Raw genomic sequence first — 17,524 nt, 5'->3', positions numbered from 1 at the left:
ACATCTTCCTTTCATATTCTTTTTACTTAACCTCGTCCTTCTCCTTTATTTGTGCATTCACACTTCTCTCTTTCTAACCTCCTTTACGCTGTCACCGCGCACCAGTCTGACATCCCGTTCACATACACCGCACACCATTTCAGAATATCACACCACTCCTGTCATAACTGGGAAAACTTCAATACACAAGTATAAGATAATACTGCTGTGAGAGCAATCAGAAAATGTTTTTCTGCATTTCTTCAGTGCTCTCCTTGCTGTCTCTGTGCCTTTCATTCTTCCAGTGCAATGCAGCTCCTCCTTCCACTCTCATCGGCTACCCCTCCCTCTTCCCTTCTGTCTCTGCTAGGTGCAGCATGTATGTGAGCGTGTGTGAGCCAGCCAAGCTGCTTGTGTGTTTACATGTCAGCCTATCAGTGCTGCTGGATTTAGCGCATCTGGAGAGGACGGAGGCATTTCTCAGATGCCTGACTGACAAGGGATTCTCACCAGTCTATATATCCCTCTTCCCCATCTGAATTTAGCCTATCTCTAGCCTATCATCCCTGTCTCCATGCTTTCAGAGGCATTTTGAATTTCCTTGGCAACATGGAGCTGCCTGAATTAGAATTCTCTGCATGACAGTCCTGGTAAGTACTCTGTCTCTATGGTGGGCTTTGGGCACTGAGGCGTTGGATCTGATTTATTGTGGTGCAGTGGTGGGGCCATAGGATAGCCAGGGTCCAAATTAATCTCAGGAATAAAATTGTATCGGAGGCAACTGCTGGGATGGCAAGAATAAGAATCATTCACTCACGGAGGCTCCAGGTCTTATTTGTGCTTTGTCATCCAGATGGGTTTCATCTTTGCGCTATATAATATGCCATTTATCTGTATAAAGAACACACACATGTGTGGTCTCTGCATGTGAAGTGAGTATATCAAATATTCATCTTTAAGACATCCCATGCTGTCTCTGCAATCACAGGCTTATTAATATTATCCTGTATACATTAACTCACGGAAACAAACCCATTTCTTGTTTTTTGAAAAAAATCACAGTTGAAGGAGTGAAGATGAGCAGGAGAGTGTCTGTTTTGTGCTTCTCTGTGAGTATTGTGCCAAGGTCTGTTGTTGAGTCCCAGGCTACCATCTCATTAACATTCGTGTTCCTGCAAATGCCAGTAAACTCATCCAGAATTGGAGATATTTATTTGTCACTTTCTTTTACTGTAGGTAATTCTCTGCGCTGACGAGGAAACCTTTGCAGGTGTCTTGTTTGCCTTAGGTCACAATGATAGGTGGTGTCGGCGTAGATGCAAGAATTTGTGATTATTTATGCCGCCCAAATGAGTGATATCTCATAGTTTAATTTCTATTGCCTGTTCTATTTGCATAATCATAGCCATGGCTGCAATATTCCACTAGGAAAACAGTTATGAGGGCATCCTGCCTTTTGGATCTCAATATTGCAAGAACAACTTTTGTGATCCTTGAATAAAGGGTCTTGCTTTAACTCAAGGTTTCCAATCAATAGTGGATTTGAATGATTTCTGTAGTTATTTATGCGAGACCATTATTACATACATCTGTAACTGAAAACATGGACATAGAAGTGGAATGATTGCTTATGGTTCACTGTGTAAAGGTTCACACAGTACAGATATATAAAGATAACATAAATATATAAATATATAATTAAATAAAAACCGTGGATATAAGAATTGCACAAAAGTTTGTTTTTGCTTTTAGATGTTATAAATAGCATCCAAATGTGGTTGTGCCAGTGCAATAATATATTGCTATATTACCACAATTTGTCATTCATGCCCCAAATAGTGAATCATGTGAGAGTATTTTGGGCTTGTAAAGTTGTGCAGAATCAGTTCACTGTTTGAAGTAGCTTGAAAAAGGGAGCTGTATATTGCATGGCAGCAGCATTCATGAGACTGACAGAAGGCCAATTGGATTAAATGGTAAACAAAGTTTGAGATGATCTTCTGACATGCTCCCACTGGAAACCGGGACCTATTCTCCAAACACTCAAATGGGCAATGATCTCAAAAAAGGCTTGTAAAAGTTAACAAAGCTAAGGATAGATTAGGATACTAATACACTTATTGGACAATGAACTTACTCCTGTATGACATCCCGGGGTATAAAGCAGAAAATCTTGGTGACTTTGTAAGCCTACATATTACACAATCATAATACTTTTAGTCAAAGTGCTCTACTTTTTTAAGTGGTTCGTCTTGTGATCAAGTACACTCTTAAAATTCATGATAAGCTTGCCACCTGACTTTTTAAACCAAAACAGGATGTAATGGCTCATGAAGCCAAAGCTATAACTTTATAGAGGGTTTTTTTTTTGTAATCACATAAAAATATTGCTGCCCAGTAAATACATAAAGGAAACATAAATGATTGAAGCTCTACGTTTTTTTTTTTTTAATTCTGTCTGACATTGTGCATGTCACATGTGTTTGTCAATTGGCAGTGGTACATGTATTAGCGCCAAGGTTTATTATTTTGTGAGGATTAATAGCTGGAAAAAATCGTATTAAATTGTAGGAATTTGGTAGGAATTGTTTGAGAGCAATCAAGGGCTGACATGATTCTGCAGAAGAGAATGCTGCGTGCGATTTTAAGCCTGATGAAAAGACAACATATTGTGCCAAACAACAATTACAGGAGCTAATAAAAACCACAAGAAGGCATCTTAAAAAATATACCAATAAGGTATTTCTGAATGAAAATCCATCTGGATTGGATTTGCTATATATTGTGTAACATTAGCCTCCTTGAGAGGGAAATGGTGAGTGTGATTGTGAAGAAACCTGCCATGTGCATATTCTCTGTCTGCTGATTGGTGAGGTGACAGACGGAAGCAGATCTGTCACAGGATACTCAAATTTACGTTCTACAAATGTATTCAGAAGGTCACAGCATTGCGGCTCTGCAGCAGCCTTCCTCATTTAAATTTAATAATAACAGCTTTATGCAAAATATGAAAGTCAGAGGCTTGGGGTTAGATGGCGGACTGAGGTTGCTTCACGTTCACTCTCCCACACAGTTTTATTCTGAATCAAAATAAAGCACACATTATCATCCATTTATATAATTGGAAATTGTAAGCTGTTATTGCACTGTGTATAATATTTTTAATATTGGCATAATGTTAAGGATTGACATTAATGCTGATTAAGGTTTAAAATACAATCAGACAGTTCTTAGAATTTACTTTACTAAATGTTGCAGACACTGTCATCAGAAACAGTAAAACAATAGACACTTAGCTATTCACAACACCTATTTCAAAATTCCTCTGTGTCATTACCCCACTATAAAATGACAACTTTATATGTTAACTGCTGCTGCCGCAGACAGATATTCAGTATGAAAATCTCTCAAAATCTGTCTTTGTACCTTCTTTGAGGAGCTATAAGAGGCTTGTCTGAGGTAAATTGCCTCCAGGATGGAATTTGGCTGCATTCTTTTCAACCTCTTTTCAAAACATTTAATATAGCATTTATATGTAGGAAATAAAGGCTTGTGTAATTTCCACTTCATCCAGCTTGACTTTCAAGAGAAATGTGTGTTAATTGAGACTGGGACCTCTGTTATCATATTATTTTGTCAGTAAACCAAAAATAAAAATAAACAAAAGATCTGTACTGCTATTGGTGCACGGACTATTCCTATTTTATAAGCCTCATTCTATTTCAAAAATCATTGTGTGAAATGGAATGATTAAGCTTCTTGAATATCCTCCATCAGACTATTGTCTTTCATTTAAATTCAGGGGGGATTTCAATATGATTCAAATATTTTCAGTCCTGTAGTTGAGCAGATATAATTAGTTGCAATACAATTGATGTGGTAAGAAAATCGAAAGGACGAGTATTGAAAAAGAAGAGCTAATGTAAGAAAGTTCTCAAGTCAAGATCATGAAAACCATTTGGTCTACTTGATTTCTACTGGCTCCTGCTGACCCCCCCATATAAAACCATAGACAGCTTAAGACGTTCCTGCACACAAGATCCCATAATGATTGTCCTCGACCTACCAAGTTTTTTACAGAGGGAGCCAGTAGTTTTAATAGTAAAGCCCCTGGTTATAACAGTAGAATCACTAGAATTTGAAAAGACACTAATGACAGCGATTTTTCTTCTGAAGCTCACGAACCAAAGAATGGCTTAAATGATGATGATCTGGCCATTTCACATAAAACTGCAAAGAACATCCAGTATAGTTCCAAATATCGTCTCTCTGGCTTATATTAAATGACTAACCAACTGTCAGTTATCATGTCATGATTGTTTGGCCAACTCATTGGCTGTGGCTCATATCTAAAGCCCTCTGCTCATTCAACAATAGGAAAAGTCTTTTGAGGGAGACTTTTAATGTCTCTTTGCAAGTCCCTGCAAGTATTTTCCTCAAGCAAAAATAAATAGTCCTTTTAGTTAAATTATACTGAACAGTTTCAGTATTATTCAGTGGGTCGCTGAATCGTCATTTGGGATAATAGTGCTGTTTTTGTCAAGCATTCATTCTTTGAATGACTGCATTATAATAAGCAATATAGTTGTCATTATAATGTAGTTTAAACTGTTTGGTAAACTCAAGTTTTATTGAAATGGAATTAATTAATAGGATCATCTCAAAAGGCAATTGTGTTAACAGATTTGAGCAGTCCATTTTCACAGAATGGGAAAAGTAATGCATGAAATACGTTTTTATCTTGAGTCTGTGATCTTGTATCATTTGCTACAAATTGGTGTCTTTTGGAGGGGATATGTATTTTATCAGATTTATTTCCTTGAAACTGACTTATTTAATAATATAGACAGGTAGCAAAAAAAATAATACATCCATTATCTACCATTTATCTTACTTAGGGTCACGGGGAATGCTGGAGCCTATCACAGCTTCCATCTGGTGAGAGACGAGGTTCACCCTGGACTGGCCACCAGTCAATCGCAGGGTTACATATAAGAGCAAACAAGCATTCACACCCATTCACACATCTGGGCAATTTTCCCATTTTTTTCTAATTAACCCACCGCATGTTTCTGGACTGTGGGAGGAAACTAGAGAACCCAGAGGAAAACCCACGCACACAGGGAGAACAAGCAAACTCCAAGCAGAAAGGTCCGCTGTCGGAATCGAACCGGGGTCTTTGCTTTACATCGCTGTTTCACAGCGCCGTGCCCGCCAAAAATGTATCCTTACATGTAAATCTTACATGACTAAATCGGAGCCTAATGCAAAGTTCTGTGAATCAGGTAGAGCTCTATTTGCAAGACATTTGGGAGTGTGAACATCTTAATATTGACATTCAATTTTGTGAAACAAAAACAAATAATTGAAAGATAATACATTTTAGTAATGAATACGTTCATTATTTCTTATAAATGTTTCCTCTAAGAAATGATATAATCAAGCAACATTGTGAGTAAAATGAACTTTATAAAATTAACTGACTCTTTATGACAGCTTTTTTTTATAAATGTTCTGTGTTGCATGGTTGTCATTTATATCAGATGTAAGGATGCTCCCTGGGCTGATAAAAAATGGTCATTAAAACCGGTTTGACGCAGTGCAAAAGATCAATCATTCCATGGGGGCACTTATATGAATAATATGCTTTCTTTACATGAAGTTACTTGCGTCCAAATTAGAAACAGAAATAAGCTTGTAAAACCAATGCAATTCTCACTGATGTTCTTTTGGCCAATACCCACGAGGCACTGCTCTCATGGAGGTGTGAGGATTTACACTCCTTCAGGAAAGAAAAACAACAAACAAAAAAAAAAGCATAAAAAACAAGATGAACCATACTATTTCAAAAGAGCTTGTGTGGCAATTTGAGCAGAAGAGTGCTATTTTTTTGGCTCACTGTCAAGGCCTCAAGATTATTGCAGTTTTAGTGTTTTGAAAAATAATAGGTGGGTTTGGATACATAGCACATACAATTAAAAAGACAATAACACATTTTGCTAGCATCAACGCATAATACCCCCGACAAGCCTGGATTAATGTCAGAACATATTTAAGGTGGTTTAAGTCAGTCAGAAGGCCATCTGGCCACATAGCACTGTTTGCTTCCCTTCACCCTAAATTTGGATTAAGGAGAGAAGGCTTTCATTATAAAATATTTATCTAACCTAAGCACATTTCTGACTGTCCAATTACAGGAGCATTATATCGAATAACCTGCAGTTATGTGTATTACTAAATAGCTTATGCTTTGGTGTTGCCTAAAACTTTACTAGATCTACAGTAGACATAAATACTTTTATGTGTCATCTTGCACAGCAGTTTTTGTTTTGATGTAAGAGACGTGTCTTTGGGCCTATCTTAGCTTCGGGCGCAGGGGTAACCAACCAAAAGGACACGATCGTTTCAATCCATTTTGATTTTATTAAAAGCCTTTTTTAGGGAAGTGACATGGACAAAGGTAAACATTTCAGTGAAATAAGTTCTGTCTCCAACTTAACTGGGGACTTATTTTTTCTTTTTTTTGTTTAAAATAAATTGGTGAATAAAATTGCATTTTTGTTTTTCTAATTGTTCATTCTTATACAACATGTTTCCATAATTCCTCTTTGAACTGTATTATACAGAGCCCAAAACAGTTTCGGCATAGTGACCACAGAAGGAAATTTGAGGAAAAATACCTCTGAGAAGCTTATTTGTGCAAAAACTTTGGTATTTCACTCCTTATTATACTGAATAATGGGGCACACAGTGCTACTATAGTAGAGGCATAGTAAATGTGTTGTTGAAACTTTAGACCATTACTGCCAGAAGCCCATTGTTGTGAAATCATTTTCCTGAAAGTAACAATACCGGTCTGCTATCCATTGAGCATTTTGAAGACATACAAGGTCACATAAAAAAATCTTCAGGACAATTTTGTTATTTTATTGAACATTCCCCACAAAAAAGTCTAAATCCGACATCTCTTGACACCAACTACTCTGACTGAGTATTGACAGGAGTAAATTTTGTTGCCACAAATGGGTATATCTCTGTTTGAGAGCCACACTACAGAGAATTCTATTTTACAAAAGAAAGATGATTGACCTCATCCAGTTATGTTACTGCATTTCTAAGAATTCTGTCAGTCTTAGGGCATTTAATCCAGTGGATTAACAGACCATGCAGTATGTCATAAATTTTCCGAGATTGTTCACTTCTGCAAATGCTTCATTGGAAGGTTATTTTTTATGGAATTCCACAGAGAGAATAGAACAGTTCGTTGCTATGTGCTATGTTAAACAGAAGAGTTGCTGCTTTACAGTTCTGAAGTGTTAATGTCTGCTAAGCTGCTCTTGCAATGGGTAGCTTTGGCTGATTAACCACTAATGAGTTATTATGCATTATCAGAGAGCATCTTTTGACATAATTGTTGTTGTAGGTCAGGTCATTATATATTTGCAATAAGGCAATATAATTAGTGCTGCAATGTTAAGCAATTGTAATGCTAAGCCACTAAATTAGTACATGAATTAGATGGAACATCTAACCAAATATTGTCACATTAGTAATGACCATACAGTAAATTTGTACATACATTGAAGTCCCCAGATAAAAGATGTTGACAAAGTAAGATACTTTTCTACAGGGATCTGCACAAATATTCACTCCTTTGCTGCCCACAAATATTCTCTTTTTGGTTGGTTTCTGGCTTTTAAATGTTTGCTTTTTGATGTATTAGTCGAGCACAAGATACGTGTGGAAACAATATCTATCTATTGTAGCCTCTGACCATTTAGAGCAATAGCTTATGTAACCCAAGCCTTGTTGCGCTTTCACAACAGTTGGGGAATGATTTGGAGTTGTTCTTACACAAGTTCAAAATAAAAACCTCTTTAATATAGATGTCTGCAAATGAGCACAATCTTTATGACTTCATTTAAGAGAACTGAAGTCAGCACACTTTATTTGGCTTCATATTCAGAGACATAAATTATTTTGTCTGGATAAGGGCAGGGTCAGGAATTATTCCAACCATTTTATCTACCAAATTATCCCTTTTTCTAAAAAAAAAAGACACCAAAATGCAACACAATAAGCCATGACATACATACTTCATACGGGAGATTATTTACGTATTCATATAAACAAGCTTTTTCAGAGTGGACAGTGACAGGAGACACCGAGAGAAAGAGAAAGCAAGCAGTGGAGTGAAGGAGGAAAATGTTTGTCCACTTTCATTCTTCTCTTACACAATAGGAAGGAAAATTGTACCTCCAAGTTGACATTGGAGGTACAATACGCCAGAAACAAGGCCTAAAACCCTCCCTCCTTATGACATTATTACCAAGCCATAAGACAATCCTATTTTAACATGTGGCCTGGCAGCAGCAAACCTGAATATATAAAATGTTCAGCTTGTAAGCGAGAGGTCATTGGCTTACACCATTTATTTTTCAGTCATTTATTTTTTTCTTAACTTTTACCTCAAGGTCAAAAGAAAGCATTGATGCATAGTAGATTTGTAGTCCAATAGTAAATTACACTGATAGTACCTTTGCCTTGACAAGAGCCTGAATCATAAATCATGCATGGTACTTGACTAAGACCAGAGCCACAATGTTTGTTTGCTTGCCTTGATTCGTGATGGCAGCAGTGGTCTTTTTCCTGGCCATATAACTGGCATTCAAGGTAAAATCACATTTTTAGCTAAAGAATTAAAATTAACACCTCTTTTCAGGACATGATATGTATTTTCATTCTCACCGCCCTATTGGAAAACCATTGATATTGATTGCGGTTTTACATCATTAGTTTATGGCAAAAACTTGGGAGAACATAAATGTTGTAAAGATTCATATTTTTTTCGTTTTGTCCTATTTCAACCAAGCCCACAGTGTCTGACATACGAAGAGAGCAGAATCACACATTTCGGTACGGACAGAAAATAGAGGCTGCAATTACTCTTTCAGTGGAACTACCAAGACCACAATCTAAGCTTCCTCACTCACTGCGAGTGATGTGCTGCTTTGTGTTGGTGCTAAAACCAGAGACCCCATACTAATCTTCATTATCAGGTACAATTACCTGTTAAGGTACAGGCTAGAGACAGTGCCTAAAATCTCTAAGCACTCTTACCTTTAAATATATAAATAAAGCATGACATTATTGATAAAAAAATGCATGTCTTCCAAATGCAGTCTACTTTAACTTGTTACTATTGGTCGAGAATTTTTCCAGGTAATTTAGACATATTATATGCTAAAAAAAAACACTTCTACTTCTTTTTTTTTCTAACAACTTCTGTTTTCAAGCAATATGCTGCATGTTTAGATGTGACATAAATCACAAGATAACTGTGAGAAGATGCAGTACAAGGTTTACAGTCGGGTAAAACTGCTCCTGTTTTGAAATCAAATAGGAGTTTAAAGTCCTTTATTTTCTGTCCATTTATCATCATTCTGGCAACAGTTGCTGTTTTATATGACTGCAAAGTCAACAGCACTGCAGTGGCATTGGATGTGTTGAGTTTGCAAGTGTTTATGGAATCAGAAGCTTAATCAAATGCATTTTGATCAGTAATTGAAATTAGACCATTGGCATTTAGGCAATTCAATTCATTTCACCACCCTCACCACATTTTTCATTAAATTAAGCAAGATTGCAGGTTTCCATGCAATCAGAATGTTACTACTATATAATTGTAAAGTCTGCCTCGGTGTTGAAAACATTTAATTTGTTTGGCTGTATAAACTCAGCAATGTTGCAGGCATTATGACTTGAGATTTTGTTTAGATTTGACAAGAAGATGTAACTATAGTGTAATCCCCACACAAGTCATTTAGATGAGGTAAAAAACAATGGCAAGACATAAATGAAGCTCTTTATATGACTGAACGACCCCAAAACTTTCTCAGAAAATTCATAACATGCAAGGTGTATTTCCATATCTTCGCAAATATGGCCAGTGAGGGTAATAATCAGAAATTGAAATTGCATGAGCCACTAAATCCGACAGTAAAGCATGTAAGGATCCAAGGTCTGCAGAGATGAGCCCTGCTGGCTACTTGATGGACAATCAGTGGTGTTAGTGCAATAGCAATGAAAAAAACACCACTAACACAGCAGTGAGTTTCTTCTCTCAACTTGTATCATGCTGTTACTGGCATTTTATGTCCATTGAAATATTGTTTTTGCCCTAAAATTCTGAATAGATTGTCTCGTTTCAAGAAAAGCTGTTTTGATCAATTAGTGTATATGTTATATATTATATGAAAGATAGAGCAGGGGAATTTGTATTCATAAGGTAAAGTAAACCACAATATTAATAATGCATAACCACCAATTTTAGTATGCAGAATGGTCAGCAAGTCCTGTGCCAACTGTCCTAAAAACCTCTCATCTCTGTCCATATTCTCACCTTTCGATGCCAAGTTAAAAAAATATCAGACAGGGTTAAGGCTATGATAGCTTCAAATGGCAAATGTGGAAAAAGGGCAACCTAATACTGATCGCCTGGGCAGAGATCACAAACACCTAGTTTCAACATTCTGTGGATTTTCATATGTTTGTGAGATGAAATTAGAATGAAAAAATATGTATAAAAACAATCCTTTCTTGCAAATGAACATTTTGCATTTGGGGTGCAATGATACAGTTCACAATGCAGAAAACAGTGCCATAGATTAAACATAAGTAAATCCCTGGTTTGGTTTAATGTGGGATTCTGAGTTTAGCTGATCAATTCCGAGATAGCAATATATTCAGATCATATTCAAGCATGTTTTTACAAGATCGTATATAGAGATGTAAAGGTTTGCCTTTAAAGCAACTGTGCAGAAAAAGTTCAAAAAACTGTGATTGGGTTGCTAAAAGGATTTCACAAATTAAACATAGGCACACACACGCACACACACACACACACACACACAGATAGGTGTTTGCTTAGAGGAGACTCAATCACTTGGAGAACACTTCCATAGTTGAGTCTGAGTTCCAAAATTCTTATGGAAGTTTGCCAGTAGCCTTATTCTCGTGAAAGTGGTCGAATGTTAAAGCTCCAAAAATACCGATGAGCAGAAAGAAATCATTCCCTTGCTGACAACAAAAAGAAACACAAGACAGCAAGGTACAAGGTTGTATCAATGGCAATTTGAAAGAGAATGGGTGTGACACAGAGGCAGAAACAGGTGTGGTAATTATTGCTAGGAAAAGAACAATGGAGTTTGACAGTAAGTGATAAGACAACACAGGTGCTAAAAAACATCAAGTCCCGAAAAAAAACAATACTTGGTATCACTGTATACTCAGATATACGGCCAGTAGCTAATGTCAAGATGTATATCAAGTTCTATTCTTGTTATTTTCCAGTCTATTTAAATATTTTGTGTACCTATTCATAGCCCCCCCCCGCCCCCTTCATGTGTTCACAGGTAAGCAGAAGGATGGTGACTGGGGAGGCAGGAGGACACAGCTACTTGGTGGCATGCTGGCAGCCCATCCTGATCCTGATGCTGGGCACCGTCCTTTCTGGCTCAACCACCGGCTGCCCCTCCCGATGTGACTGCAATGCACAGGAGCGTTCAGTCGTGTGTCATCGACGAAAACTGGCCAATCTTCCTGAGGGCATCCCAACTGAAACAAGACTACTGGACCTCAGCAAGAATCGACTCAAAAATGTGGGGCCTGAGGAATTCATTAATTACCCACAGCTGGAGGAACTCCAACTTAACGAAAATATTATTTCATCCATTGAGTCCGGGGCTTTCAGCAACCTTATGTATCTGCGAACTCTGGGTTTGCGCCACAACCAGCTGAAGCTCATTCAGCTGGGGGTGTTCACCGGCCTGACCAACCTAACCCAGCTGGATATTAGTGAGAACAAAATTGTCATTCTACTTGACTATATGTTCCAAGAGTTGTACAACCTGAGAGCTCTGGAAGTTGGTGACAACGACCTTGTATTCATCTCACCACGATCATTTCATGGCCTCAGCAATCTTGAAAGCCTCAACATAGAGGGCTCCAAGCTGGCCTCCGTGCCCACCGATGCCCTGAGTCATCTGCACAACCTTTTGTCTCTTCGATTACGATATCTCAACGTCACCATTATAAGAGATTATTCCTTTAAGAGGCTGTACAGGCTTAGAATGCTGGAGATTTCACATATGCCCGCCCTTGATACCATGACTCCAAAATGTTTGTTTGGACTAAACCTGACCTCCCTGTCTATTACAAACTGCAATCTTACTGTTATTCCCTACCAAGCCATCAGCCACCTAAGATATCTTAGGTTTCTGAACCTGTCCTTCAATCCAATTTATACTATTGAAGGGAACCAATTATCCAACTTGCAGAAATTGCAGGCATTTCATTTGGCCGGTGGAAAATTAACTGTCATTGAGCCCTATTCTTTTCGGGGCATCAACCATCTCCATGTTCTCAATGTTTCTGGCAATAGTTTGAGCACTCTGGAGGAGTCTGTCTTTCATTCCGTGGGAAATCTGGAAACCCTGGCTTTGTATGACAACCCCTTGGCCTGTGACTGTCGACTGCTCTGGGTTTTCCGTCGTCGATGGAGGCTTAACTTTAACAGACAGCAGCCTATTTGTGCTTCACCTGAGGTTGTACAGCAAAAGGAATTCAAAGACTTCCCCGATGTTCTCACCTCTGAGTACTTCATATGCCAGAAATCAAAGATTATGGAAAACAAGGTTCTTGAAAGCCATGTGGATGAAGGAACAACTGTCCATTTTGCCTGCCAAGCTGAGGGTGATCCAGTCCCAGTCATAATGTGGCTTTCCCCCAAGAAAGAATATATCACGACTAAAACTGTGGGGTCAAGACTTTCAGTGTCCATTGAAGGCACACTAGAAGTTCGTTACGCCCAAATTCAAGACAACGGCACTTATTTGTGCATTGCTGGCAATGCAGCAGGCAATGACACCAAAGTTGCTCACCTTTTTGTACATAGCTATTCCCCAAATTGGCCCCATCAACCAAACAAAACATTTGCTTTCATTTCCAACCAGCCCAGTGATGAAGGGGCTAATGTGACCCGGGCCACCGCTCCATTTCCATTTGATGTAAAGACACTTATTATTGCAACCACCATGGGATTTATCTCTTTCCTCGGAGTTGTCCTCTTCTGTCTTGTTATTCTCTTTCTCTGGAGCAGAGGGAAAGACAACACAAAGTCAAGTATAGAGGTTGAGTATGTGCCACGTAAAGAGGAAACTGAGGAAACCAGTCCAACTGAGGCACCCATACAATTTAACATGAAAATCATGTGAACCTTGCAATGTGGCCATGTAAGCTTACAGACTCCTGTCAGGATGCATACTATCCATGCTTCAGATGCTGTATGTACTCATTTTATGAGTGATAGAAATTGCAAAACAGCAAATGCATCTTGACAAAACACCCAACAGTTTTTCTTTTTATCTTTTTTTCATCCTTTTTTTAAACTCCAGGAACTGAATCTTTAAAAGTGTTGAATTTCAGATTCCTGTAAATGTGTATTTGCAATAGTCAATCAGTATGTTAACATGCACATAACAATATCATTACTGCCTGTATGAGGTCACAATGAAGATTTCCTAAAATGGATATGTTTACAATAGCAGATTGATTGCAGTTAAGACAAGTGATGGTTGATCTCACGTGAATATTTTTGTATGAGTGAAAAAATTGAGAGATGATAGAAGATTTACTACTTTCACTGTCTTGCTTTTATAGGTTTAAAAAGCACAATAACCCAATTTTGGAATGTATTCTTTCCTGTTCCTTAAAAAGGTTGCTGAGATAATGCTCAGCCTTTTCTTTGTATCATCATAAGTCCTTTGCAATTGTTGCAAGATGTGAAATGAAAAAAATAGATGAAAGATATGACAAAAAACAAACATACATAAAGCATAATTTTAATTCAATAATGTAATATTAAGACCAAGACATTTGCAAAGACAGAAGTTTTAATGTTGACCTGAGCCAGACTAACTTTTTAGTTAGATGTGTCTTTTATTACAATATTATTTTATATTTCCTATGCCACTTGACCATGGATGACTGGTTTAGCCAATATTTAGCCAGAAACATCATTCTCTTTGGTTTTGGCACAGGATAATTAAGATTTGTTTATTCTAATGTGAAATGTAATAGGTTTATAATAATTTTAACTTACTCCTAAATCTGTCAATTACATGAAAAGTGTGCATGTTAACACACTGAATAAGAAAAATAAGACAGTTCTACAGTATGTGCTGCTTTCTGCCATCAAAGAATTTTTCTCATTAAATGTACTTACCCATTAAGCTATTTATATTGTTTTCCTGAATTTTCCTGTTTTTCTTGTATGCTATGGCACTATGGTAATGCTTATCATGGCTGTGGATTTTGAACATATTATAAATGAAAGAGCAGCTGAAGAATTTCGCAAACACATTTTTGGAAATTAACTCAACCAAAAGGAAGACTTTGGAGTCTCTGAACAACAGTTTGTCATTATTTGGTAGCTGGATAAGCATGAACATGTTGTACCAGGTCACATTGTCACTAGTACATCTCAAAAAAGGGTAACATTTATAATTTGTTGCCTTAAGTAACGCTGTTCAGCTTTCAACTGAGCAATACCCAGTAAATATCAGTAAAAGGGAGTTTTAGGCCTCATGAGGATATGTTGTCTAATTATTTTCCTAGTCTGAGTCGATTCTAAAAATGAAAATGAAAATGTGATCAATATCTCTTAAAAATACATATTTTAAGACAACAATCAAATGGAAATTGTGTTAAATAAACAAAGTTTTATTCTTTGGGTGCTCATTTTGTTCAAAATAAATAGAACGATGAATTTAAAGGGTTTTTTTTTCATCCCCAAGATGTGATTTCGTGTGCAGTATAGGAGCAAAGTGCATTTCATATAATGACTACCCCTTACATGAATCATCTTACGGGAGGATTTGAATGTATGTGCGTGTGGCTCTAAAATTATATATTACATCCTGACCTAATGTTTTATCCATATTTCTAAAGTCCATTGTTTGAGGGAGATAATAATATGCAGGGAACCACAATAGCATGCCAAAGTCAGATAATGTTGTACCATATGCCAATCCTTTTGCGTACTGTTAGTGTTTTGTTGATGCCGCCCTGCTAGTCCTCCAGCTCTTCTTTACAGCAGCTTGGCACAACAGCATCAGCTTACATATTATGCATGTGCAAATACATGGATTTAAAGGAATTTTATGTCATTTATCATTTTGCAAAGCATTGTTCAAAACATTCAGGGACAGCAACATCTTGGGTTTCACTGATCCCAACGTCTGACTATTACGATGACATTGACTTTGGAAGGTCACCTCAGACGCTCCACCAATAATTTAACGAAAGGCCATAATATAACAAATCCAATGTTGTGGTAATGTGTTCTCTGGAATGAGTGACTCGGCCGATAATCATATTGTATAGAGTTGAATCACTGTAGTTTTATTGCTATTGGTGCAATAAAAATGTTTGATTTTAGGCAATGCTGAAAGTGTTTTGAAACAAACAGAAAAAAAACACAAAACAAAATACTGATTTATAATTATGCTGGCAGGTTGATTTTGGAAAACAATTTTAATCACATTAGTATTGCAAAAATGTCAAATTATATTAACCCTAACCCTAACCCTTGAAACAGAAATATCCAAACTACAATTATAAGAAAAAAATGGCTTACACTCACACTTGAAAGCACCTGTTGGAGGTGATTAGCACCTCCTCTCCCCTCCAACTGGCAAATGGAACCAAACCAGAAAGGACGGTTTGGTTCCTGTTGTCAACACTGCTTTTCCTGTCTGGCGTTTCCACGTTCCCTCTATGCATGTTGTAGTTTTCTCCAGGTTCCCTCCCTCAGTTCCAAAACATGTGATTGGTTAATTGAAAATTCTAAATTGAATAACAGGAATATAAGGTCATCCTTATATTTGGCCATCTGATCAAATGGCTACTGGCTCAGAGTGTAACCGCACCAATTCAGCTCCAGGGCTCCAGTGCACACATGACCTAAACATAAGTGTAGATAACAAATAAATAAATGACATTGCATAACAAGGCTTTAATTCGTATGATGTTGATAACAACGCTAGCATGAATAATTCTCGGTTGTCTCAGTACCAAACATTCAACAAGCAACAACATCCAGCAACTTGGTTATTAGAAAACATAAAGAGCACTCATTAAATTAGCAAATATTGGAATTACCTTTCTTGAATAAAAATACCAAGTCATTTCTAAATGTCCTGTTCAGGCTCCTTGAGTCCAGTATAACACTGGGAGTGTCCGCTAGCATTCTGGTAAACAGAATTTAGAATGACAGAAAATTCAATAGAAACTTTGTCAGAGACTGAGGTGGAACTTCTTTAGGGGTTAGTTTTATTTTACTCGTTTGTTGAAAATGGAGTGATCTGCAAAATTAGGTCCAAAATAGTACAAAAAACCAAAATATAAAACCAAGAAAGATATATTGTTCTGCAGGAAATCTCGAAACAATACTTAATCAAAAACTGATCAAGGCAGACTAATAAAGCAACCTTGACTTTTTGGTGTGAGGGAGGAAACAAAAAAGGGTTTGATTATACTCTTCCAGTTATGAAACTTTTAACCTCTGCCATTAGCAGAACTAAAATATATTAAACACAAAGACAGAGGATCCAGAAGAAGAAATGCCTTTATTGTCACATAAAGTTATACATTGAGCACATCAACAAAATTTGACCACTGCATTTAACCCATCATGGATGAACTATGAGCTAAGGAACAGCGCTAGGGGAACCAGAAATCGAACAAGGAATATGCAGTTCGAAGGACGACCGCTCAGGCCCCCTGCACCATGCCACCCCAGGGGGGCAAAGAGTTGTAGTTGCAAGTATATACATATATTTGAATGTGTTTATACTGTAAATATTCTGTATATGTGAAATGATTGACTGCAGTGCATACAGATCAATGTGGCTGCTTGCAGCCTTCATAAAGATCAACTAGTATTTGCAGTTTTAAACTCATTGTTCCAATGAGCTTTTGTCCTCGGTTGATGTCCCATCCATGGCTTCTGGGACATCTGGGGTCCTCTCTGACCCATTTCCAACCCGTATACTGCAGTAGTGATGAAAACATTATTACCTACCATAAAAAGAAAAATGACACCTATCTTGCTTTCAAAGCAGTTATTTGGCAAATTCAAGTCCACACATAGGTAACACTCACCTAAGTGATCGTCCATGTGGTGAGCACAGAGTGTAGCACAAATAAGTTCCAAGATGTCCCATTTCCCTGCTGGATTTTTCTGGACCATTATCTAGAAAAGTGGTTTGTCAGAAACTCAGAAAAGCCAGCCTCAAGGGCAGAAGACCAAAGACCACTATGGCATGTTGTTATGCGCCAGATCTGATACATTGTCCTCTTCCAGTGCCATGTAATTCAATTCTGGCAGGGGCTGTGGTCACAACCTTATGGTGAAGATGAAGTTTTGAACATCTGATACAAAGAATTTACCCCTTGTTCAAGGCCAGCTGTTTTCCTCTTCCAA

At 37.5% G+C, this 17,524-nt stretch overlaps 1 protein-coding gene and 1 pseudogene across 1 annotated transcript; one reads left to right on the top strand and one right to left on the bottom strand.

Annotated features, from left to right (window-relative positions):
- Positions 1 to 17,524, bottom strand: part of LOC147235800 (uncharacterized) — an 80,779-nt pseudogene that overhangs the window by 20,827 nt on the left and 42,428 nt on the right.
- On the top strand, positions 351 to 15,883 carry lingo1b (leucine rich repeat and Ig domain containing 1b). Its single transcript, XM_086139916.1, has 2 exons — positions 351 to 629; positions 11,394 to 15,883. Exons 1-2 carry the CDS (start codon positions 618 to 620, stop codon positions 13,251 to 13,253), a joined length of 1,872 nt encoding a protein of 623 aa, XP_085996042.1. The 5' UTR covers positions 351 to 617; the 3' UTR covers positions 13,254 to 15,883.

This window comes from Fistularia commersonii, chromosome 3, assembly GCF_037954325.1.
Source record: "Fistularia commersonii isolate RoL2024-O1a breed Wild chromosome 3, RoL_Fcom_v1.0, whole genome shotgun sequence".
Taxonomy (NCBI): domain Eukaryota; kingdom Metazoa; phylum Chordata; class Actinopteri; order Syngnathiformes; family Fistulariidae; genus Fistularia; species Fistularia commersonii.
Note: the sequence above shows the minus strand (reverse complement) of the source record. Positions and strands in the feature narration are given on the sequence as shown.